Source organism: Chamaea fasciata, unplaced genomic scaffold (genome assembly GCF_029207755.1).
Source record: "Chamaea fasciata isolate MVZ Bird 193981 ecotype frontalis unplaced genomic scaffold, bChaFas1.0.hap1 SCAF_7, whole genome shotgun sequence".
NCBI lineage: Eukaryota > Metazoa > Chordata > Aves > Passeriformes > Sylviidae > Chamaea > Chamaea fasciata.
This window is the reverse complement of record NW_027094092.1, coordinates 15,535,198-15,559,244: the sequence shown is the minus strand read 5'-3', so window position 1 is coordinate 15,559,244 and position 24,047 is coordinate 15,535,198. Positions and strand designations below refer to the sequence as shown.

The 24,047-nt window shown below is 48.0% G+C and overlaps 1 protein-coding gene across 1 annotated transcript in view; it reads left to right on the top strand.

Moving 5' to 3' along the window:
• CD81 (CD81 molecule) overlaps nt 1-23,024 on the top strand; it is a 33,225-nt gene extending 10,201 nt beyond the window's left edge. The window contains exons 2-8 of the mRNA XM_066187697.1: nt 97-211; nt 12,060-12,157; nt 15,043-15,117; nt 17,786-17,893; nt 18,466-18,561; nt 18,896-18,985; nt 19,643-23,024. Of these exons, the coding sequence (XP_066043794.1) occupies nt 97-211; nt 12,060-12,157; nt 15,043-15,117; nt 17,786-17,893; nt 18,466-18,561; nt 18,896-18,985; nt 19,643-19,705 (645 nt within the window). The 3' untranslated portion in view covers nt 19,706-23,024. The remainder of the gene's footprint in view (nt 1-96; nt 212-12,059; nt 12,158-15,042; nt 15,118-17,785; nt 17,894-18,465; nt 18,562-18,895; nt 18,986-19,642) is intronic.
• The last annotated feature ends 1,023 nt before the right edge of the window (nt 23,025-24,047 follow it).

Here is a 24,047-nt window from a genome sequence, read left to right as displayed (position 1 = left end):
GGAAGATGAAAAGCAAGTCTGGCTGAAAATTGCCAGTCTGGCCCCAAAGTGGCTGGAGCAGTGGGTAACCCTTGCCTCCCTCTGTTTTCTCCCCAGCTGGCCGGAGGCATCATCCTGGGAGTGGCCCTGTGGCTGCGCCATGACTCACAGACAACGAATATCCTGTACCTGCAGCTGGGGGACAAGCAGGCTCCCAACACCTTCTACGTTGGTGAGTAGCTAGCTGTGGGGGTGCTGGCGTTGCTGCTTGGGTCTTGTGCCCCAGGGTAGGCTGGAGCGGACCCAAAAGCAGGGCAGAAAGCTCCAGGTGAGCAACAAGGAGATAAAAATACCTCCTGCTGCCCTTGTACTCTCCAAAATATCCCCTGCTGTGCCAGCCAGAGCCTTTGATAAATGCTGGCTGTGGCCCAAGCGCAGAGTCCAAATCTACACCAGCTGGAAATTCAAAAAGACGTGTTGTGGTGTTGTGGGTTTTCTCCTGAGCACATTTGGGAAGAGAGAGGACTTCTTGGAAGTGTGTCTTGTTTCCTATCCAAAGGGATGTAAAAGTAGCCGACAGAGTGCCTGGCAGTGGAAAGCAAAGCTTGGTGAGCGTGTGACTCATGTTGTCCAGGAGGGGCAGGTGGAGCCTCTGTGCATTGCAGTTAAGCTTAGCATGATTTTTGTTAATTTGACAGCATGTTGGCATGCTGGAAGCTGAAAGCCCCTAGTTTTCCCCTGTTCTCCAACATCCCTCACAGATGAGGGGGAGAGGCTTGCAGGAGGGGCTGGCTGCCAGTCAGGAGCTGGCTTGGGGCACAAGCTGACGGGGCTGGGAACATCGTCTGATCCGATATCCTGTTCTCACCTGTAGCTATAATTACTTTCTGGAAAGGGTTTTCTTTTGCATTTCCCTGCTTGCCCATGAAACAGCATGTCTGAGCCCTCTCCCTGGCTGTCCCTGGTTACAGAAGATGCTCCTGCTGTAAATAGCTGTGGGTTTTTCTCTCTTGCTGTCTGTCTTCTCCTGCTTCACACCCAGAGCTCTACTTGCAGCATTTCCCCTTTGTACATCTCATTTTTAAAACCAGAAAAAGGATCTCACAAGAAGTTAAACTCTTTCCTTTCCAGGAACCAGTCCAAACCTCTCCTTCTTTTGGGGGGCTAACAACTGATACCTCCTTAGTTAATAGTTTCTCCCCAAACCTGGGGGACCTGGAGCATGGGGCAGAGTCCTTCCCTCCTGCCTGTTGAGCATTTTTTAGTCTTCCACCCTTATTTTGTCTTTGTCCTCAACCTTTGCTGTTTAGAAGGCATTGGTGAAGGACTGTGGGTCCCACCACTGCACTGACTTTCCAACACCCGTGAGCAGCCCATGATTTGGGCTGGCTGTCTTTTTAAAGTTATATTCAGCAACAGATTGGCCTGGATTCCTTCTGGCAGCTGTAATTTCCATGCAGTAATAACAGCAGAGCATTTCTTTCAGTTGCTGCCTCTCCCAGCCAGACCTCTGGAGTCTGAAGGCTGGGATTTCTTTCTGCTTCCCCCCCACCCCTGCTCCCCTCCATTTTTCCTCTCTCTTTCAACTGATACTCCCTCCCTTTTCTTCTCTGGCATGCAATATACACATGCACACAATGTTCCTGCTTTTGGGAACAGGAACCTCTTTGGGCTTGGCCTCCAGAGCTCTGTTGGTTTTTTTTTTTTTTCCCCTTTGCAAACCACTTTTTGGTGTTTGGCACAGGACGCTGCTCCCGGGATTTGTCAGGAGGCTTTTAAAGGCCAGCCAGGCTTTGCTGTGGCGCTGCAGGACAGGGGGAAGCAATAAACACTGTCGAAGGAGGAAAACTTCCATCACAGGGTGTGTACTGAGAGAGAAAGGGAAGTAGGAAAGCAGGGATTTGGTGTCTCCTGGTTTCTTTCTGTGTCCTTTCCGCTACCCCAAAGCCTGAGCTGCTTGTTAAAGGCTACTTTTCCAGAGTGTCTGTGTGTTATGAGAGAGGAAAAATAATGGATTTGAGGGCAATGGGGAAGTGGGAGAATGTAGCTTCGCTGTTCCCCACAGCTTCTGAGTACCAGGCATGATACTTGGGGCTGCAGCAGGAGCAAGAGGAGAGGAGCAGTCCTTGCCCTCAGCTCCCAGTCTGCCCCCAGGGCACAGGCAGCTGTTCCCCTGCTCACCTCTCCAGCCACAGGGAAGGGGCTCCTGTGGGCTGGGGTTTCCCACAAGCACTGCCCCTGCTCCCCAGCGCTTTGGCACTGCATGCACAAGTTGTCTTGTGGGCTGGCTTGGGAGGTTATTAAATGGGCCCTTGTTCATGGGCTTTTCCTCAGCATGGCATGCAAACCATCTGATCCCCCAACCACTTGTTGCAGTCCTGGCTTTTGACACTTCCATTTTGGCTCTGGATCCAATGCTCCAGCAAATGCTTTAACTGCTTCTGCACTATAAAGACCAAGCAGTACCAGGGATGGGGATAGCTGGAGCACCTTAGTTCCTTGCTTTCATAACTATAAAGAAAAACACTTGTTCGTCATCTGAGCTTGGCTTGTGGTCTGATACGCACTTACTTGCTTTATTTGAAGTTCGGAAACCAAAATCCTTCTTGCTCTTGATTAACACTGTGTCTGGAATGCTTTGTCTGTCTGGAGGCTGGGAAGATGTTGGTCACAAGGCCAAAAAATCCTTCAGGATAGCTAGAGGCTTTAATAAGTTGCTAACTGGCTAACCACTTCTCAGATATTTACTAATTCTACACATAAAGTACCATTGAAAAAAAACCCAAACAAACAACAAAACTATGATTCAGGGTATTATGCGAGGCTGTAGAAGGCTTAGCTGGTCTCTCTCTGCAGATACCAGGACAAATTGGAACAGTTCTGATCTCTCCACAATAAATTAGTGCTGTGGTGTCACCATTTTTTAAGAGCACCTGGGGATCTTGGAGAGGCAAGTGACCCTGGGCTTACTACTTTTGCCCTTTCTTGGTGGGATGACAGTGGGAGGAAAAAGCCAGGTTCCCCATCCTTTAAAGATTTGGTTATGTGATGTCTGGAGACGGCTGTTGTGGATGAAATGCTTTGAGGAGGGCAAGAACAAAAACCTCAGCTTTTGTTTGCCTTCAATCCACACCCCAGGAGTTCCCACCTCCCACTTGCTAGGCTGCCTGTGTGCTGGAAGCATCACTGAGTGCTGGTCCCTGCTGCTGCCCTTCCTGTGCTTTCCCTCAAGCTGCCCGGCAAGGAATGGAGCACAGCAGCCGGATGGTCTTGGCTCCACTCTCTCCTGCCAGATCCAAAATAGGAAATCTGCCTCCAGCTGCTCACAGCGAGTGACAGGGCAACACGACCTGTGGCTCCAATTAGCTCGGCCCTGGGAGCGGGGCCAGCCACGGTGAAGAGTGCAAAATCGTCCTGAGCTGGGGTGTGGTTTTCCATGGAGCTTTTGGGGTGAGGAAGGGCTTTGCTTTGCCTCTGTCTCAGTTTCATGTGTTTTATTAGTAAATCCTCTGCTGGGCAGTGTCTCCTCCCCTAGCGCATGGTGGCACAGGGGAGGAGTGTGAGTAGTGGAATAAACTTGGCCACTGAGGCTGCTGCCACCGCTGCCTCTCCCTGTCATCCTGCTGGGTGTCACTGTCCCAACAGAAAGGCAGGAGGGTTTTTTTGGTAGGGGAGTTCCCTAGGTAATGTTTATCCAGCTCCCAAGCCAGTCAGGCAGCAAAGCCTGAGGGAGGCAGGTGGGGGATCAGTGGCTTGGGACTAAGGTGGTGAATGTGCCTGTGAGGGCTGCTGAGGCATGGAAGGGACATCGGCTAATGGGAACACAGGCTTCCTTAAGAGGTGAATCAGACTGTCTCCACCATCCTCCTCGGAACAAATACAGTCCAGGATAATGATTTCTGCCCTGGAAAGAAGTTCAAGCTGCTTTTCACGCAGACTGGTCTAGAATAAGTGGCCCAGAAAGCACAGGGAGGCTTTGAAGTCTTCCTTAAAAATGAGTACATGTCTGAGTTGAACTGCAGCTGCTCACAAGCTTTCATGGGTGTCTTCAGGATTTTGGAAGTCCTGTCATGAGGTTTTGCTGGGCTCAGGGAAATCTGATCCTTGCAGAGAGGAGGGACTGCTAAGTGGCAGTATAGGGCAGGGATGGGGACATCTCTTTGAGCTTTCTCCAGGTTTTCCCCATTATCCTTAGAACACATGAGGATGCCTTGGCCACTCTTGCCATGGGTCCCAGATGTGACCAGCAGTGCAGGGCATCCCAGCCAATCACCCACACAGACTTGTGTTGGCTCCGTGGTTGTGGAGGAGCTATCCCTTCTATCCACACCTTAATTAGCCATTTTATCTAATTTAGCTTAATTAGCCTTTTCTGGACCGCCTGGGATGAGAAGCAGTGCTTTCTGGGAGATGTTCATCGCAGAGGGGGCTCAGCAGAGCTCCAGTGTGTTGCAAAGGCTCTAGAGGTCAGCAGTGCTATAACGGCTGTGGACCTGCCATGAGCAATGAGAAGGTCTTGGTTTCTGTTCCCACTCCCATCCTTGTCCTCATCCCTCTGCAAATGTCAGGCATCTTCTGGAGATGGTGCCAACTTCCATACATTGTGGGGTTAGACTCAACAGCACATCTTTTGCTAGACTTACTGTGAAAGGGCTAGAGAAAAGCCTGAGGCTCCTGGTCTGTAGGTTCTGTAATAAACACCAGTCCAAAAACCACCTCCAGTCTTGGCATGTGGTGCTGTGGGGATCCCTGTGGATGCACACAGCTGGTGCAGGACTGGTTTCTTCTCTCACGCATTTGTGCTCTACTTTGTCAAGGTTCCCTGTGTCGGGAGATTTTCCACCAGACACGCGAGCTGTGGCCGGGCTTGCGTGCTTGGCAGTGGAAACCAAGGTTTGCATTTGGCCCTGAACCACACTGAGCAAAATGGATTATTTAAAAAATAATATATGTGGATTTTTAAAAATAGAAGTACAGGCATTTTTTGTCTTGGAAATAAACTTACAGTTAAGGACAATTTAATTATTTTGTCCCTTAAAGGAAAAAAAACCCACAAAAACTGAGTTTTACTTGTTCTAGATTTTTCCTCTAATCACTGTGAGATCAACTCCTTCAATAATACTGGAATTATTTTTAAAATAGTAGTTTTAAGGCAAAACACTTTTTTAGGTCTTTCCTTTCTGGCTTACACCATGTATTTGACAGTGTAAGTTTTTTTATATTCTTCTTATCGTAGAATTCAGTTTCTATTAAGAAAGCAACAAGTTATTGCATTGCATTTCCATTTAATTTCCATTTAATTGTAATTCATTCTACCTTGGTCGTGACCAACCCCTGTGCTTCATTTACTCTGCATGTTAAAACTGGTTATGTCCTTAAAAATACATCGGTACCATCAGGTTATTTTGGGTTCAGATCAATGCAACTACAACTAATGTAGTTGTCCTTTTCCTTTGTCCTGTCCCATTGGCTTTGTTGCCCTGGACCTGTGCCAGAGGTGGCTCTTCAGAGCTGTTTAAACCTGTAGCTTTGACAGTTTTCCTTAGAAAACCTGCACCATGTTTGAACATGCCAAACCTACAAGGAATCCTCCAGTGGGATTTGTGCTCTTTTGGTGGGTGAGATTCCAGGGCACATAAAAATGTCCAGAAGTGCTGTAGGCAGGGATAGCATAGCATGGGCCAGCATATTCCATATATGTCACCACTGTCCATCCCAGTCCTGGAGATGTGTCATAGACTTCCTCCCAGCTTTTCCAGGTGGGCTGAGTTTACAAAACTTGAGTCTCCTTCCAGTGTTTTCTGAGTAGGCAAAGGAGAAGAAACCTGACTGTGGCATCTGTGTGAAGTGGATGTGGGTACAAGTGTGTGCACACCAGGACATTCTTTGGGGCTTTCCCCACCACCCCACTGGTTTTCTGATAGAGGGTCGCTCGTGGCTTCTTCTTGCCTTGTTCTTGCAGATGAGGGCAGCACGTCCAGGCTTTCATCTCCCCGTGAGAGCTCCATGCTTTGTGACCCTGTTGTTCCATCTGGAAGTCATTAGCAGCTACAGAGCAGCAATGTTTTCCTTGGGAAAGGGGGTGGAGGGGAATGGAGGGACTTCCCACTTGTCATCTTCCAGAAAACCCTCTCTTTTTCCAGCCCCCGAACCACCCCCCCCCCCACTTAGAAGAAAGCACTGCGTACTCTGCTGGGCCAGTTCCACCAGGCAGCTGGACAAAAATGTCTGGGAGACCCGGCTTTGCTGGCTGGCTCACACAGCCATCTTTTGCCTGCCTCAACCCTGCCCTGAAGGGACTTTCCACTCTCTGCCTGTGTCTTACCCCCAAGCCGCCAGGAAGAGCATCATGGTTATTTCTTTTGCTTCTGGGAAGGGTGTTCTTCCACAATGGGTGGGGTGGGGTAGGAGGGAGTCTCCCTGCCATTGTCTAATGGTCCCACCCTTCCCTGCACCAGCAGTGGTGGTGAGCCCAGTGAAGTTCAGCATCTCCAGGCCAGGAGCAACAGCAGGGTGGCACTGAAGCCTCCCTCCTTTCCTCAGAGGCTTGCAAAACTCTTGGATGTGCAGAGTCTCCCTGCAGGAGCCTGTTGGGAGAACAAACATCTCTCTTTTGTCTGTTCTCAGCCCCTTTTTAAAGTCCATCCCATGGGGAGGGCAGGCACAGCTTGGAAAGCTGCCTGGCCTTCCCAGGAAGCGTGGTGTCATGCTGGGGGGGGATTTCTTATTTGATTTCTTTTTTGTCTTTTGGAAATACTGCCGTGGTGACCTGGGGGCAGTGACTGGCTTCCATTTAGCCTAATGAGTTAAGGATGCTGGGCGAGGATTGAAATGAGGGGAGAAGCAGGGTGCTGTCCAGAAATGCCCATGCCTGGAGCTGCACAGCATCTGATGGGTGTGGGAGGAGGGCTAGCCAGGGCTGGCCTGCTCCCTGCTTGTTTTAGATGAACGCTCCTCTGCTTGTTCCTTCTTTTATTTGTTTTTTTCATCGTGTCCTTTTTTTAAGACTGTTTATTTCTTCTTGTTTTCTTTATTTCTCAGCAGGGACAGGACATGGGTTTTACAAGCCTGCAGGCACCAGCTATGCTGCTTTAATGCCAAAGCAAGTACTGACATTGAATACTGCCTATTTTGCTCCCTCCACTGCTCACAGAACTGAGCATCCTGCTTCCTACCTGGCCTGAAGGTAAAAGGCCCTCCATGGAGGCATCATCTGCTGGAGCTGGAAGCTAAACTGGCCTCTCGGCTGCTTTTTTTTCCCTTTCCCATCTAGCATCAAACTAAGAGAAGTGCTCAATTACTATCAGTTTCCTGGCTCTTATGTTTGGGGCCTTTCCTAGAGCTTTACAAGATCCCTGCAGCCCAAAGCAGCATATGCCCTGGTTGTGCTGGGGAGAGAGGGATGGTGTTTGGTCTGCTGCTGTTGCTTTTTTGATCATCATGTCCTGATCATCCTCAAGAGGGAGGAGATCATCTCATGGTTCCTATGCTCCTGCTTTGAATTCAGATGAGGAGGTGAAGCTAAGAATGATTGATCTCTCTCCTAAAGCTTTCTGCTCTAAGGCTCAGGCACAAAGCAGAGGACCCCAGGCAGTATTGTCACCAGTCCTCTGACTTCTCCAACTCCATGATACAGGTCCTGAGGCTCACTGCTTGCTTTGGTGTGTGGCAGTTGTAGCAATCTTTCTTGTTGCTGCCTTATCAGAGAATCTTGCCATAGGGTTAGAAATCACAGTGTGGTGCTGCTGAAGGATGTGAAGGTGCCTTGGTACCCTGAACACCTGTACCTGATTTGCTCACTGTATCTGTTGCTGCAGCTCCAGCTGTTCTCTTATGTACTGCTGCTGTGTGAGAGGGGGCAGCATGGCTTGCAGTTTACCCCTCTCTCATTTTACTTTTTGTTTACAGCAAACAGCACTGTTTGTTGTAAAATCCCAGGGAAAGCTGCAGTAAAAATGAGCTGGGAAGTGGCATGTGAAAGGCAGATGGAGCCTTGCTCATGCCAAATTGTATCAGTTTGGGTGGAGCCCTGAAGGAGCAAATAGCATTTTAATCAAGTGTTCCTCACCCAGGAGAGGATTTTAAGGGTTAACCAGTCTCTGATGCTTACACAGAGGAGGGGGAGGCTTGTGAGGAGTCTCCTCTGACTTTGGGGAGGATAATGTGCCATTCAGGATGGGGATGACAGGTGCCTTGCTCACAGACACGGGAGCCCAAAACCACACTAGGCGTCATCGTCCCTGCGAGCCAGGAATGCAAGCTGAGATGTGTCAGGCCGCTTTCTGGGAAAAGGGCTTGGTCGTTCCTGTCTGCACCATGATTGCTGTGAAATAGTCCCCCAGCTGCCTGGCACCCAGGCTGAGAGCAGAGACTCCCCCACCAGCCCCATTCCTTGAGGGGAAGAATGGGTGTGGGAAAACAAACACCATTCAAAGCATGTGGTTGGGCACTTGGATTGCTTTCCTTTGCTTTCTCAGCCTTCAACATGGCATTTCTGTGGAGAAACACCGCTGGCATTCCTCATACAAGATGCTATTGTTGCAGTAAATATTTTGTGCTTGTTTTTAAATAAACTCCAGTGCAGAGTCCTGCTCTGCTGCCTCCCAGGAGAGGCTGTCGTGCTCTGGCTCTCGGTAACAAAAGGCAACTCCATAACAGCCGCTTGTTTGTGCCTGGGAATGAAGCTGGCCTTTATTCCAAAAACCTTCCAGGGTTTTTTTGTGGTTTGCTGAGCTCAGGCCAGTCATCACTGCCCTCTCCCCTGCCTGGCTGAGCATTCCTGCTACTCCCACCGCACTGGTCGCATCCGCTGCGCTCCGGTCAGGAAGCTGCACGTGGTGCACACCTTCTTCCCTCCCCTCCTTTCCTTCTTGCTGTTTCCTCACTTGATAGTGGAGTTGGCTCTGATGAGGAGCTGGTGAAGTGAGATCAGGGAGAGAAGCGGGAAGCTGGGACCTCAGCTTGACAGTCCAAGGTCTGCACAGCCTGTCTGGGGTAGGAGTTCAGCAGGTCAGGATTGGTTTTGTTTTCTTTGAAGCTGCCAGAAATCCCAGTAAGAAGCAAGTACAGAGGTCGCTGGAAAAGTTCTCTAAAACAGCAAATGTCTGTGTTTCCTCTTAGTCCCCTCCTTCAGGTGAGGGTCTCACTGGGCTTTCATTTCCTAGTTTTCAGAGCAAAACTTTCCTAGCTGCCAGTGGGTCCTGTGTTTTCCTGATGATCTCAATATAAGAAAAACATCTTTTATAGTGAGAGCAATCATTTGCTGCAAAGACCTCCCTAGGGACATGATAGAGTCCCTATCACTGGAGGTTTTCAAGATATCATTGGACAGGGTTCTGCATAGTTTGTCCTAAGGTTTCCAGTTGCACGAAAGGTTGGACCAGGTGATCATTTGAGGTCCCTTCAACCTGGGCTGCCCTATGACTGTGATCTCCTGACAATATTTGTTCAGCTCAGGAGGTGTCTTCAGTGTTTGTTTTGAAAAAATTGAGAACAAAACCTTCTGTCTGTGGTGACCTGCTTGTTGGGGTCGCGGCTTCATGCTGCTTGGTCTTCAAATATCCTGCATCTGCTTGGTACCCATATACTGGGGTGCTTAGCATGAATAGTGACTTGTCAGATGGGGAAATGACTTGCCCCTAGCACAGCTTTGTCTTCTCTCTACTGTTCTAATGGGAGAAGAAGTCAGAAACTGCTGCACTCAGGGATGAGGAAAGTTGATTTTCTGACTTGTGATGAAGACTCATCAGTTGAACTACCCAGAACTTAACATAGAAAAATCTGCCCCGGTTTGAGTTGAAAAGCCAAGCCAGCAGCCTCCCTGGTACAAGCTAGAGTGGCAAGGGCTGGTTCTTGGGCATTAGCAGTTACAGTGAACAGACTGGTTTTTGGGACACCACTACTGGTATGTTGTTCTTTGTGAGACAGCAGTTATGCAGTGTCTGACAGTCTCCATCAGTCTCTCTGGGGCTTGGCAGCTGTCCAGCAGACAGCCTTCATTGTACAGGGTTTATTAATGCCTTCCCACCACCTTCAAGCCCTTTGGGGCCCCTCTGTCCTGCACATAGCCCAGCCCACTGTTTGCCATGCTGTCTCTGCCCAGCTGCTACACCTCATGTTATCTCCAGCCACTGGGACAAAATCGCCTCCTTCCACGTCAGGCAGCCTACAGAACTTAATCTGCTGGTCTGTCCTTTGCAAGAAACTCTCCTGGGAGGTTTCTTCTGCTTGTTTTTCCTTCCTTTGCACACCTTCACCTGAGGTGTCTCATGCCCACTTGGGGAGCTTTTTGCCTGTTGGGCTTTCCTGGCTCCTGAAACCCCTTCAGAACACATCAGGAGGTGCAACTCGGCCCCCATTGCTGACAGGGTTGCCGCAAGGATGTTGGTGTCTCCAGCCACAGCTCCCGCCAGGATTTGTGAAGAGGGGCTTCCTGCGGGGTCAGCGTGCTCCATTGTGGCACTTCCCCTGCAGCTGGCTTCCTCCCTCCTGCAGTGCCTAAAAATAGAGTGAGCACGGTGCTGCCGAGAGGCACCGGAGAGTCCCAGTGCCGGAGCCACGGGGGCGGCGTTTCCGTCACCGGCACTCGCCAAGTCAGCCCTTGTGTCGGCGCTTGGGCTTTTGGGGTGCTGGTGAGTTTTGTGTCAAAGAGGGAAGAGGCAGGAGCCAAAGCCCAGCCTTTCCCAAGTTTGAAGAATCTGTAAGGGAATGTTAAAAAAGTGGAGACCGTTATTGTGTATCTGGTGTTTTAGAGAAGGGTTTATTTGACTTGACTCTGCTCTCAGTGCGTGGCCTTTAGACTTTGCACTTTAATTATCAGAAGATTGTTTAAAAACTACAGAGATAAGTAAAACCTTAAACATCACAAGCACATACAAACAGTTTTAATCTTGAGCACTGTTTATATGTTAGGGTTGTTCGTAAAGGAGAGCTGACAGTCTGATTAATAACTATAAAACATTCTCACTCATAGCAGAAGAAAACATTTAATTGAAGGGATGTGTCTCCCAACCACTAGTAAGATTCACTGTGTTGCTGTTACCTCTGGGATGCCCCATGTTCTTTTATCCTCAACGTGATTCTTTTTTTTTCTTCACTGTTCATTAGAAATAGTGGCTGCCATCTTACCTGATTTGTAACTTTTTTGCATGTGTCAAATTGCTTTTGAATGGGAAATAAGATTCACTTAGAGAGTAGTAGAACCACAATACTCGAGAATATTAGTTAACCAAAAAAGCACTAAATATAAGGGATACACCAGCAGAAAGTTGTGTCAAATTTAACTCAGCTGGTAGTGTTTGGCTGAGTAATCACCATGGCTTCACCAGTCTCGTGGCTGGTGAGACCATGGTGATTACTCACGGCAGCAGACTTGAGCCTTGAGCTAAGCTCTTGTTTCCTGAATGAATAAACTTCTATTCCTCTGTTTTCTGAACCACTCCCAATGCCTCATTTCAAGCTTTGAACTAGTTATGGTGCAAGTTGCCTGTGCAAATTCAGTAAGTTAAAGTAAAAAACGTTATATTCTCTGTGGAAGAACCTATAACAAAAAAAAAAGCACCAGATTTTAAGTGAAATGCTTAAGCAGTACTTACCCCTTGGTTTTGTGGTTCATCTGCCTTTAAAATGTTAGCCAGATAAATATTTGTATGATGTTTAATACAAATAAACCATGTGCCTTACTGTTTATTTTACAAGATATGCTAACTAATCATTTTCATCTCTGCTTAAATATTTAAAACAGCATACCAGGGGAACTCCATGCTACAGCTCTGAGGATGCTGTAGAGCCCTTGTCTTGCCTCCTACATCCTCTGCCTAGTGCTACTCTCAGTGTTTCCTCTCATTTTGGAGGTGATGGAGTTATTAAAGCTCTAGTGTTGGCAGCTTCAAACACTTTGAGACCCAACTCATGTACATTATGTCCTACTGTGTCTGCTGCCACTTCTACTCACACCTCCTCAGCCTTAATTCTGCACACTATAACTGTATGCCCCAGGAGCCAGAATGTCCAGCCAGGCATGAGGGTGCTGCTGGACAAAGCTGTGCAGTAACGTGTCTGCCTCTGGCTTTGCCTTGCAGGAATCTACATCCTGATCGCAGTTGGAGCTGTCATGATGTTCGTGGGATTCCTGGGATGCTACGGTGCTATTCAGGAGTCTCAGTGCCTTCTGGGAACGGTAAGGAACACAAAGCTTTGGAAGTCACTTGGCACCCTGATTTCCCTCCTTCCCTTGCTGGGGTCTTTTCCAACAAGCAGGGCTGGGAGGATGTGTGAGCACGGAGGTGGGAACCTTTGCAAGGAGCAAGGCAGTGCTGTATGGCTGAGGGCATGTCTGCCCAGCCTGTGGAGCTCTGGCTGAGCTGACAGGTCCTGCCAGCAATGTCCTCCCCTGCAATGTCCTGCCTGTGCCTGGCTGCAGGGCAGAAGGGGTGAGATCAGCAGGATTCTTAGAGACTTGCTCTGTTATATGTGAATCTCCACCTTGCTTTTGTCCCCCCATGGTCTGGCTGTCTTACGAGGCACCCACTAAACCCTCTTTCTTACCTGCTGTTCCCTACAGCATCCCCTCTCACTCTGTTTCAAGGCTGCCCATAGCAATTCTAGTTTCTTTTAAGGAATCATTTACTATTTTTATCTGTTTGGACATGGAAACAGCAAAGACTTTCCATAATTTCTTAGTGAGAACATCTAGGTACATCCTGGAAAATCCATTACTGAAACACTACAGGCGTCCTTGATGTGAGGCAGCAGCTCAGGATTCCTGGCGTAGGATGAGCTTAATTGGATAAACTGTAGCCACACCAAAAGCCTTTACCTTGGGAGCAAGGGAGACCCATTTATTTAAAACAAGTTCTCACATGTGGTTCAGTTTAAACTTGATGCATAAAAAATAAAACTGGAAGGGTAAAACAATTTTTTTTTCTTTTAAATTCAAATGACTTTCCAGCACTTGGCTTCACTGGGCTGGAGGATTCTTGGTGGCAGTGTAGCAACTCATGGGTGTGGGCTTAGCTGGGACAGAGGAAACAGGGCTGCTTTCCCTCACTCTTGCAGATGACTTCACCTCTGGTTGCTGCCGATTCCCAGTAATAAGGGGAGGCTTTCCCCAGTGTTGATAAAGCGCTTCTGAATGTAGAGGATGGGAGCTCCAGTAGGAATTTGCAGCTTTTATCCTGGCTGCTGGGAATGCAAGGAGCCTGCACACAAATCTGACGGGTCTTGTTGGAGCACGGTTTGGCAGCTTTGGGTTTTTATTTTGTTTTGTTAATGCAAGTGATTACAGACCCTGAACTGCTCCTCACTCCCTCCTGAAGTTAGAGGATCAGAAGGGCAGATGGTACAAAGGACCCGAGGTCTGACAGGGAAACCGGCTGTTCTGGCTGAAATTAGCAGCTCTAGCTGCTGTGCACTGCCTGCTTGCTCACACCTTGGCTTGCCAAGAAAAGTCTGGAGATGCCCCATGAGGATGCTTTCTGCTGGCCAAGGCTCCCACTGTGTTCCAAGGACATTTCCAGGCAGTGTCCTCGGGGTGTTTAAGGGAAGCAGCCATACTCCGCTTTCCTCCACCTATCTGAGGGAGTGACTTGGGGCTTACTGCAAAAGGGAAAAGTACCAGGAAGGTCCATGCTATTAAAATCCTGTGCTAGAGGTGGCATGGAAGCTGAGCAGCAAGACCTAAGAAAGACAGGAGGGAGCCACTTGGCACGGAGCAGGCTCTGCTCTCTGGAAAGGGGCTGGGATACAGCCAGGCCGGGAACACCCCTCTCTATGTTCCCATATCATCAAGCTGCACCTCCTGGTGTTCTGCAGCCAACTTACAGAAGAACTAAATCTGCAGGAAGTTGTCCCTCTAAATATGGGATAAATGAACCATCCTTCACTGAAGGGTAACCACTGCAAGAGTGAGCCCTAGTGCTTAACCAGACTTGCAGTGGCATTGCACCCACAGTTTAGCGTGATGTGAGTCCTTGGGGGGGATGTGGGACCTAGTCCTTCAAAGAAATTCCTACAAAATTAGGGATAGATAGATGTTCACATAGGGGTTGATTGTTCAGGAACCGGACAAGGATGTTTGAAGTCCTTTCCTGTTGTCAGGTTAATAGTCTTGTTTCCATTTTGCTGATAACCCTTTACTTTTACATGTAAGAGCCAGGTCATGGCATCATTCTGGGAACTCCTGTTTCCTCTGTTGTTGGAGAAAATGTCCTGAATGTGTTTTGAATAGAGACTGCTCAGGAGCCAAGGACTGTTTTCCCACCCTATACTGTAATTTTGTCTTTCCTTGACTGCATTCACCTCTTCTGCTTCTTGACTTCCATGGCAACTTCTCCCACTTTGGGGCTTTTCCCAGGAAGAAGTCACTGAGTGATGTTGTGATGTTGTCACAGAGGTGATGCTGGCTGCACATGGAGCATTCCACTCAGTGCCTTCTCATGTGATCCTGATGTATGAGTGTACAGCTTCCCACTCCCAGTCCAACTGACCAACCATCACAACGTGTTCCCGGGATCTGAACAAAAAGGGGGGGATGGCAGGGAGGACTGCTGGAATTGCACAAACAGGGTGGGACTGTGGGAAAACCTCAGTATTTATGCAAAAAACTGCAGTAGCCTTGCAGGGCTGTGGATGCCAGAGAGCTGGCCATAAATCACACCCTGACATCCCCAGCTCCTCAGCAGCTGAAATGTGCTTTTAACCCTGCACTGGCAATCCCAGTCCTCGCTCGGAACATTTATGGCAGAGCATAAACCTTGTCTGGATGGTCCTGCAGGTGCATGAAGCGGAGCAATGTATCTCTTGTGGTACACAGGGCATCTCCATCCCTGCCAGCCCCTTTGTGGGAAAGGTTTTGCTAATCCCTGCTCAACAATCTGGACATGGGGTGGTGTATGATAAGTTACAGGAAAACGTGTTTGGGCTCAGTGCATGTATGAGAGAGAAAATGGTTTGAAGCCAGTTGACACCTTGCTCTGATTTGTCAGTGGAAGTGCTGCTCCACATGTCTCCCCACCTAGTTGCTGCAAATCTGTTAATGATCCCTCTCTTGATTTGTCTTTGCAGTTCTTCACTTGCCTGGTGATCCTGTTTGCCTGCGAAGTCGCAGCTGGAATTTGGGGCTTTGTCAACAAAGACCAAGTAAGACTCTAAAACCAGTGTTTGTGGGACTGGGAGGCTGGGGCAGAACCGCAGCAGATCCAGCATGGGCTGTTTTGCTCACAAACTGCTCCCAGACTGAGTAAGGGGGGGCTTGGATTAGCTGTGTGACTTGGGCAGGCCACCTCACTCCTCTTGGCCAGGCTGATGAACTTTAAATGCGAGCACTTGATGGTAGCAGCTGCCCCTTAGGGTATGTAGTGTGATGTCTCGAATAAAAATAGCCTGTCTCACTTGGGTCTCCTCCGTGCTGCCACGCTGTCAGTCACTGAGAGAGCCGATTCATGCATGAAGTTGTGAAGGAAAGCCATCTGCACATCCTCGGTGCCAGGGAACAAAGAGCAAACCCAGCCGCGTAGTGCCAAAGGGCGGGAATACCGTCCAGGGAGAGCCTGCATTAACGGGATTGCTTGGTGCTTCCTGCTCTTCTCCAGTATCGTATAACCTGCTTCAGGCCATTTGTCAGCCAGCACTGGGCTTGCTGTGATCCATATGCTGTGCACACATGTGAAGTCCAAGTCCGGTGTCTGTCCCAAGCACCCTGCTAGGGACTGCTCAGATAAGGCTTCCTGGCTGGAGGAGCTGAACTGAAGGGTAGAACTGAAAATTGCAGCTTTTCACCTTCTCTTTCTGCTCACCTTCCTTTCACTACAGTCACATGTGCTCACAAACACACACACACAGGTTTGGTCCCAAAATGCAGAACTGCCTGTGTATGGGATCCAGGGATGTGCTGCAGCAAGCAGCAGGCTGGATGCTGATCACTGGGCCTCAGGGGTTTGGAGGAGAGAAGGGGACTGCTTGTGCTCAAAGCCAAGGTTAGACTCCCTGGCAGAGTAGAAAATGTGTTTACTTTCCTAAGAGATATAAGCCAGCTGTGTCAGTAGGTGCTGGCCTGCTCAGCTTTCTCATGCATGTGGGCAGTTGCTTGCAGGCTCAGCCTGAATGGGAGCACCCTTGTAGTCATTCAGGAGAGAGCACAACTTCACTGGAATAAACTCTTCTGTGGCTAAACATAATAATATGCAGGCAGGGTGCTGTTTCCTAGCAACTTTAGTGAACTAATTAACCTTTGCAGAGGGGCTGTGCCTCCTGCAGATGTTAGTTTGTGAACCCTGAAGAGTCCAAAATGTGCAACTGCAACCAACAGCAAAAAAAAAAAAAAGAGTGAAAGCTGCGTAAGGGGGGACCCCACGGCTGTTGTGTCCCATCCTGGGGAGAAAGCACTTGGCTACTAGAGCAAAGAGCTGAGAAATGTAGGATTTTGCAATACAGAAGTGATGACCTCAGCCCCTAAAATGAATTTTGCAGTTTAAAATGAAGGGTGGCAGTCTGTTGGCATCAGCTAGTTTTGCAGCCTTGATGATGAATGGGCTGTTTTGAAGTCCCTGCTCACAAGGCAGGCTTGCTTCTCCCTTCCTTGATTGGGAGCAGCACAGGCTGGGAGGGAAGCACTGAATGATTCCAGCCACTGAGAGATGCTTCCAGAAAGGACACTTTTTCACGAAGATGAAGGCAGTCTCTCCCTCAGCCTGCCTTCTTGCAGATGCTGTAGACTCTGAATGGGAAGGCAATAAATAGGATTTTTTTAAAAAATTATTTTTATATACAGAATGAAATGGTTTGGTTGGAGAATATCATCCTCCAAAGCAAACTTTTTTGAGTAGTGATGAAGGAGTTCTGGAATAATAGATTGAAATCATGCATCATCTTGCTGCGGTTTCTTTTTTCGTATGCTAATCCAGTCTGTGCTGCCAAGAGCAGATGTTCTAGAAAGCATTTTCCCTTTCTTGCTTTAATGTTTTTTCTTTTGCTTCTCTTGCATGGCCTTCTTTCATCTCTTTCTCTCAAATTAGTGAAGGGTGTTAGAGGAGAAGTCACAAGGCCAGTTCCCCTAAAAGTTAGGAGATTTTTGCACTGTGGAGCAGGCCCTCATGGGTGGCTGCAGTTCACCAGCCAGGTGGCAGAGTTACAGTATGGATAAGGTGTCTCACATAATCACTTACAGGAGAGCAGTGTCCATGGGGACCCAGCCAGGGTTTTAAATCCATCTACTTGCACCTAAGCCTCCTGACCCAAATGAGCTGTCTCATGAGGCTTTAGTGTGCAATCTATCCCAAATTCCTGCCATCCCCTCTGAGTCATTCAGTAAGCTGAGGTGCCCCTATTTACAGACAGCCTTGCATGTGTACCCCCGCTCTTTTCCAGCGTGTCCAGCCTCTGCAGGCTCAGTGGGAAATGTGTTGCCTGTCTGTCTTGTCTATGTGTGGCTCAGAATGAACTGTGTCTGCATTCCTGAGCCCAGCAGCACATCCACATGGGCTGAAGGCGATCGGAACTTGTGCCTCACCCCTACAGGCCTTGGCTGTCTTTATCTCCTAGACAAAGCCTGTTAGAGCCCTTAGATAGTGTTGGCTGGAATCTGCTGGCTGCTGGATGGGGTTCTTAATATTTGTAAAAGCTGGAGGGGCTGGAGCCCTATGAAAGACAGGCCATTTTTCATGTGCAAACAAATGGAGTCCAAATCTATTAAAAAACTGCTCATCTTACTCCAAGTGCTGTTAAGAGGGAACCTGTCCTTCAGGCACTTTTACTGGATAGGTTTCCTCCTCCTTTGACTGAAAGGGAATTTTTCCTGTGTCTCTCCTAGATAGCCAAAGATGTGAAGCAGTTCTATGATCAAGCGCTTCAACAAGCGCTCATGGGAGAATCAGATTCAAACAACGCCAAAGCTGTAGTGAAGACCTTCCATGAAACGGTAAGGTGGTGGTAGTTGTGCTGGAGAATTAATAATGGAGGTCAGGCAAACGGATGGGAAAAGCAGAGTCCAAAGCAGATGATGCTATGTGCAGATCTTAGCCTATCAAGTTTGCTGTTCTTACGTGTTAAGAAGCAGAGTTGTGCTCTCTTCAGTATTCTCTTCATCACACGGTGCTGGGAAGTGTGGACCAAATTCTGATTAACTTGCCTTTAATTTATCTCATCACCCCTGATTTAAGTAAAATTCAGTGGAAGAAGAACGTAGCTCTGAGGAATTAATCCTGATATTTGGTCCATTCAGCAGGTAACAAAATGTCTGGAGAGAGTTGGGTTCACCCTCCTCCAGCATATCTATGCCAGATCTGTCTGGGACTTATTGTAGGAAGCAGCTGAATTGCACAGAAAGAAAAAAGCTTGGTGACTTATTCCCCACCCTATTTTCCCCCTCCAAGACGCCTCCTCAATCTTGGGTGGCTTCAAGAATGTGGAATGGTGGGAAAGCATTGCATAAGTATTTGCTGTCTGCTAATGTTGGCTTTCCATTGTTACATTTTTCCTCTCTCCATGTAGCTGGACTGCTGTGGTTCTGATATTGTAACAGCAACTTTCACTCCTGTGTGGAGGGATGACCTCTGCCGAAAGGACTCCATGAAAAGCTTTTTTGAGGTAGGCACAGCTGCTCTTCAGTCAGCACAGCTGCTTTGGGAGATCTTGGCTGCCAAGGAAATTTGGGGATTTATTGGGAAATAAATAAAGGATAGAGATTTCATTTATTTGGGGATGGCATATAGAAGGATGTTAAAGGTTCCCATTTGGTTCCTCCTTTGCTGTTCCTGCTTGAGGGGACTGACAGGTGCAGAAGGATGAAGTCCAGTTTGAAGTCCTGGGGCTGTGCCTGGGGACATAAGCGGGACCAGGGGGAAGCTGACCTGCCTTTCTCAGTGCTGGGGGTGGGTGAGGGGAAAGCAGGCTGTCTGACTGGTGTGCTTCTCTGCCTCAGAACTCAAACTGCCACAAAAAAATCGATGAGCTCTTCTCCGGGAAGCTCTACCTGATCGGTATCGCTGCCGTCGTGGTTGCTGTGATCATGGTAAGTGTGACAGCCTGGTGAGACAGGGAAAAGCCACATCGGGGCATCCTGGTCTTCTTCCAGCTGGGCTGGATCTGTCCTTTCCTCTGGATGCCCCTGCAACTGTGGATGCAGCACCTGCCCTATGCACCACAGAGCTCTGGAACATGGCGAGACCAAGGGGTTCATCATCCCTCTGGGGAGTCAGGATGTCTAGGGGAGGCATCCTGGCAAGCTGCAAGCCCAGCCAAAAGGGCAGAGCACCCCTGAAACCTCCTCCAAAACCACCTGTTCTACAGGCTGTCATGTCTTGTTGCTGGGGTCTGCAGTGGGAAGGGATTTGCTTGCTTTGCTACGTTGGGTTTGCCCTCTAGTGAGGGCTGGGTGCTGTGGGGGCGTAACATGGCATCTGTGCAAAGGCTGGGTTGTAGTGCTGGAGGGATCTCGAGGCATTTGCTGTGTAACTGGCAGCCAAAAAGCTTCTCAGGTACCACCACTGCTGCCAGTGAGAGAGGAAGACAGCGCCTTATCTCAAATTGGCCAACTCTGTATGAAAACACCAACAAAGATGTGGCATCCCCTGCCCTTACCTCTGGCACGAGAATGTTAATGTGGAGTGGGGGAGCTCCAGCATCATACTGGTTGTTGCCTCACTGGTGCCCCTGTGTCTCTCAACAGATCTTTGAGATGATCCTGAGCATGGTGCTGTGCTGTGGCATAAGGAACAGCTCTGTCTACTGAGCCGTGAGAGCCGGGCAGGGGAAGGGGGGAGCAGGGCGGACGGCGCTAGAGGGGACCCCAAGTGCCACCGAGTGACCAGGAGACATTTCAACAACAGACAAAGAAAATTATGTATATAAATGCTTCCAATATTACCATACAGTACTTATCATTTTTATTTTGAAGTACTTTTTTTTTTTTTTAATAAATAAAACTTTCCCGTATCTTTGTGGCTGAGTTAGTTACACATCAGTTTTGTGTGATGGGAAAGCTGCTGTAGCAGGAGATCAAGTCCTTCCTCCCCCTTCCCCACCCCCCGTGACTAAGAAGTAACATTGGTGGAAGATGTGCGGAGGAGAAGCATACAGCCTGGTCTCAGAAAACTTTGCCTTGGTTTTACCAACTTTTTTAATTGGATGCTGAAGCAGAATTTAGTATTTTTGTTAATTTGTCCTCACCTTTTCCAACCATCACCCCAGCTCCCTGGTGTTTCCAAGCTGTTAGTAGGGAAGTGTGGCTGACTGTCCAAAACCTGGGAGAGAGGAGGGGAAAGGATACAGCCTCCATTGCCTGGGTGCAATGTATCCCAGGGGAAACACAGGCACTGTTCCTCTCCAGTCTGTTTCCATTGGTAGGTCAGTCCTTGAAAGAAGTCGTGCTGGAACTTTTTTACTCTCTAGTGAGTAAAAATTATTTTTGGTTTTGTGATTTTTTTTTTCTTGAGGCTATAGCTTTATAAATTGGCTCAGTTCCATTGATTCATTGCATTAAAAGGTCAGTGGCTGGGGGTGAATTTTAGTCCCAGTTTTTCAAAAATAACAGACTGAAAATTACATTACTTTTTTAATGTCCTTCAGTGTTTCATTATAGACATATGTTTCAAGGAGAATCTAGTTCTATATCAAGTTTCCACTATTAAGCTAATGCTTACATAGAAATGATATTGGAAAAAGAAGAAAACATTAAAAAAAAGTCCCTGACTTTAGAAATCTTGCAGGATGATGCTTGGGTGTTCCCAACCATATGTGTACATGCTTAAAATTTCATCTTTGCATGACTCTCTTGTTCAGTGAAATTATTCTTAATTATAGCATATTGTCACACACTGTAATATTGCTGAGAAATTGTCATAATCTGATTATGGGAAAAAAGGTTATTTTTAAGATCTTCCAGTTATATTGCCAGCAGATTAGCTTATAAAATCAAGGTAATTTAGCATGTTAGATTGCACCAGTTAAAACACATTCTTGTGATCTGGTAACTTTGGTTATCACTTTGATGTCTGTGGCTTCTTTTATATGCCACTCTGTCACCATGTAGATAGAGGGGGAGAGTGACCCAGGAGCTATGTAATAAAATCAGAATGTCACTAAAAAGATGATCTATATGTATAGTTCTATAGATATATATTTTTAAGCAAAGCCTTTTCCTTAGCCGTACAGGCACTTGAGCTGGAAATTATAGTATCTCTCAGCTCTTTTGCCACCTTGAAGCAGGTAGGGGGAGGAGTTTAAATAGTGATCACTTTCCCCATTTCAGGAGTATTTCTGTTTCTTCAAGTATTTCATTCTCCCGCTTTGTCACAACAAAGAGCTTCATATCTGATAGGGAGGGAGACCTGTGACCATCAATCATTTTAAACAAGTACCTTGGCCACTGCACGTGGCTGTCATGGCTGTTGCCACTACAGGATAGAAGATTCCTGCACTGGGGCAAATTGATCCATTCAGAAGTTTTTCTTTCTTTCTACTCCCCCCTTTCCTGTTCCTGCCTTTTAGTATATAGGGCCTTTAAAAAGTATATAGATAAATATATATAGATATATATATATATATCAAGTTGTGCTGGGTAAAGAGGAGGAAGTGCTTCAACAGATCTTCATATTGAGAGGTTGGACAAGAAAAGATTCAGCCTTAGAAATAGCCTTAAAGCAACACTGCCCTGAATGTCCATGTTGTGCACATTGAGAATGAGACGAGGTTTTGCAGTAGGTAACCCCTTCCCCTGCTCCCCAGCGTAGCTCCTTCAGGTCATCTACTCTGTTATGTGGCCGTATGTATATGCATCATCCAAGCATGTGTGTTTACATCTGTGTGCATCAGGATTGTCAGCATACAGAATGGATGTGTAACTTGCCACCTTTTTTGTTGACTGTTGGTAAATGTGTATAAATATGCCATTAAGCATTTCAATTCTGTTTTCTTTTCCTTATACCGTATTTTTGATATTGTTCAGTATTCAGTTGATGCTGTGTACATAGCTGGAGCTCTGTTTGAAGACAGACTGGATCTCGATGCAGGTCAGGTGTGTCCTCAGACATTGTACTTCAAGGGTTTGAGTTGTCCCAGGCAGGAGCAATTGGGAAAAAGTGGTACTTGGAGAGGGAATCTGAGAGTTGGGAGAGGAGGAAGAGCGGGAAGTTTGCTCAGACTGTACCCCACATGGATTGCAATTCACCCACTAACTCATTTCAGAGGTGGCTTGCCATTGTGGAGAGTTCCAGAGACAGCTTCCTGGGCCATCTCCTGTTTCTGTGGCTGCTACAGGAAAGGCGCTCAAGGAGGGGAAGAGCTAGAGAAGGGTGGTGGGAGCAGGGACAGAAGAATGTTTGCTGAGAGGGCAATGCTTTCTTTAGTTACCAGCTGAGTCCCCACACTTGATGGAATGGTCCTCAGCTGGAGGAGTCAGCCCTGGGAGAACAGGGACAGAGAGGAACCATCAGGCTTAAGAACAGTGGAGTAGATCAGAAACCCTCTCTGAAAAAAAACTACCCACTTGGGTCTCCTGTGAAGCTGGACCTGGGTTAACACAAACTAGAAAGGGAGCTGTGAAGGACTGAGGGGACTCACCCCATTGCAAGCCCTCAGGATCCAAAAGCCACAGGACTTTTCTGCCAGTTGGTCAGTCCCAAAGCTGGCTGAGGTGAAGGGGGAAAACCCACTAGGCAGGACCCCTGCTCTGCCCCAGCACCTCCTGCATAGCTGCGCCTTTGTGTGCAACATGGCACCCTGTAGTGCTCCTCTCCACACCCCAAGAAAAGGATGGAATTGCAGGCTGTAAACACAAACCCCTCCCTCTCCATGGAAGCATCCCTCCTGGAGCTAGTGGCCGCTGAGAAAATGGCTGTGAGCTGAGGTGGGGATGAGGAGTGTCAGCTGTCGAGGTCTGAGTTCAAAGACCGCATGGAAAGGTCAAACAGAGCCGCTGACAGCTTAACTGAATGCTTGGGATTTTTTCATACTGTGGAGCATGCCACAAAGCAGTGTGTTTAACTTCTTTCTGCCTTTTTTTTTAAAGAAATGAAACAAAAATCAATTTAATAAACATTTCTCATAGTGTGCATAGTGTGATGAACTGCTGCAATTTTACAACCAGTTAACCTTAACACCGGGATGCTTTGTGAACCAGGCTTCAACAGCATGGGATTTTACAGCCTCTGGGAGGGGGGCCTGCAGGCAGGTTGAGTATGCATCCGGACTGGTGCTGAGGGAAGGCAAAAAGGCTGCTTGCCAGAAGTGGTGGCTGCTGCAGTTGTGCCCCCTCTCAAGGGAAAGAGGGCACAGCTGTAGGGGAAATAATGTGGATTGCAAAAATACTGACTCTGCTGAAATTCGGGGGGGTGAGGGGGGGTGGGGGGGTGGCAGTCCTGCGCACACTCGAGGGGCTCCTCCTAAAGTGACCAAAAATGGCCCAAAATGCCCTGTGCTGCCATCTGGACAGGGACTGGGCTGGTCTGCTTTCTGTGGATGGTTTGTTAATGCCACCATTGCTGCTCCCACCTGCCCCTCTGCACCATCAGGGGAAAGCCTGGCTGAGAGCGAGGCATGATGCCAGGGGCTGTGATCCCTCAGTTGTCTGCCTGCCTCTGTCCTGTCTTGGACTTGGTGCTGTGTTTGAAGCAGCAATGTCCTGCGGTGGCTGCCACGCCCGTGCTGGTCCAGAGAGGGAAGGGATGGAGGAGAGCAAGGAGGGAACACAGCCTTGAGCTGCGGTAAAGAAAGGCAAGCCCTGCTCCCAGCGGCTGTGCCTGTGCTGCGAGATCATGCCCATCTGTTGTTCTTTCACTTGTTTACCTGAATGTTAATGGAGTCGGACATAATGACTTCTGGAAAGAAAAAAAAAAAGTGATATTTAAAAACAATAAAAAAAGAAACAAAGCTATTCCCCCTTGTTAGTGGATTTTTAATGATGTGTTGTCAGATCTTGTTTCCTTCCATCGTGTACTGATTGCTGCCACGTCTTCCAAGGGAACAGGCTTGTCTCATTCTTGTATTAAAGCAAAATTTGGGCTGCAGGGAAGACCGTCCTCATCTGACCCTCTAGGTGGTTTCCCATGAATGTGATGCTCTTTCCTTCATGCCTT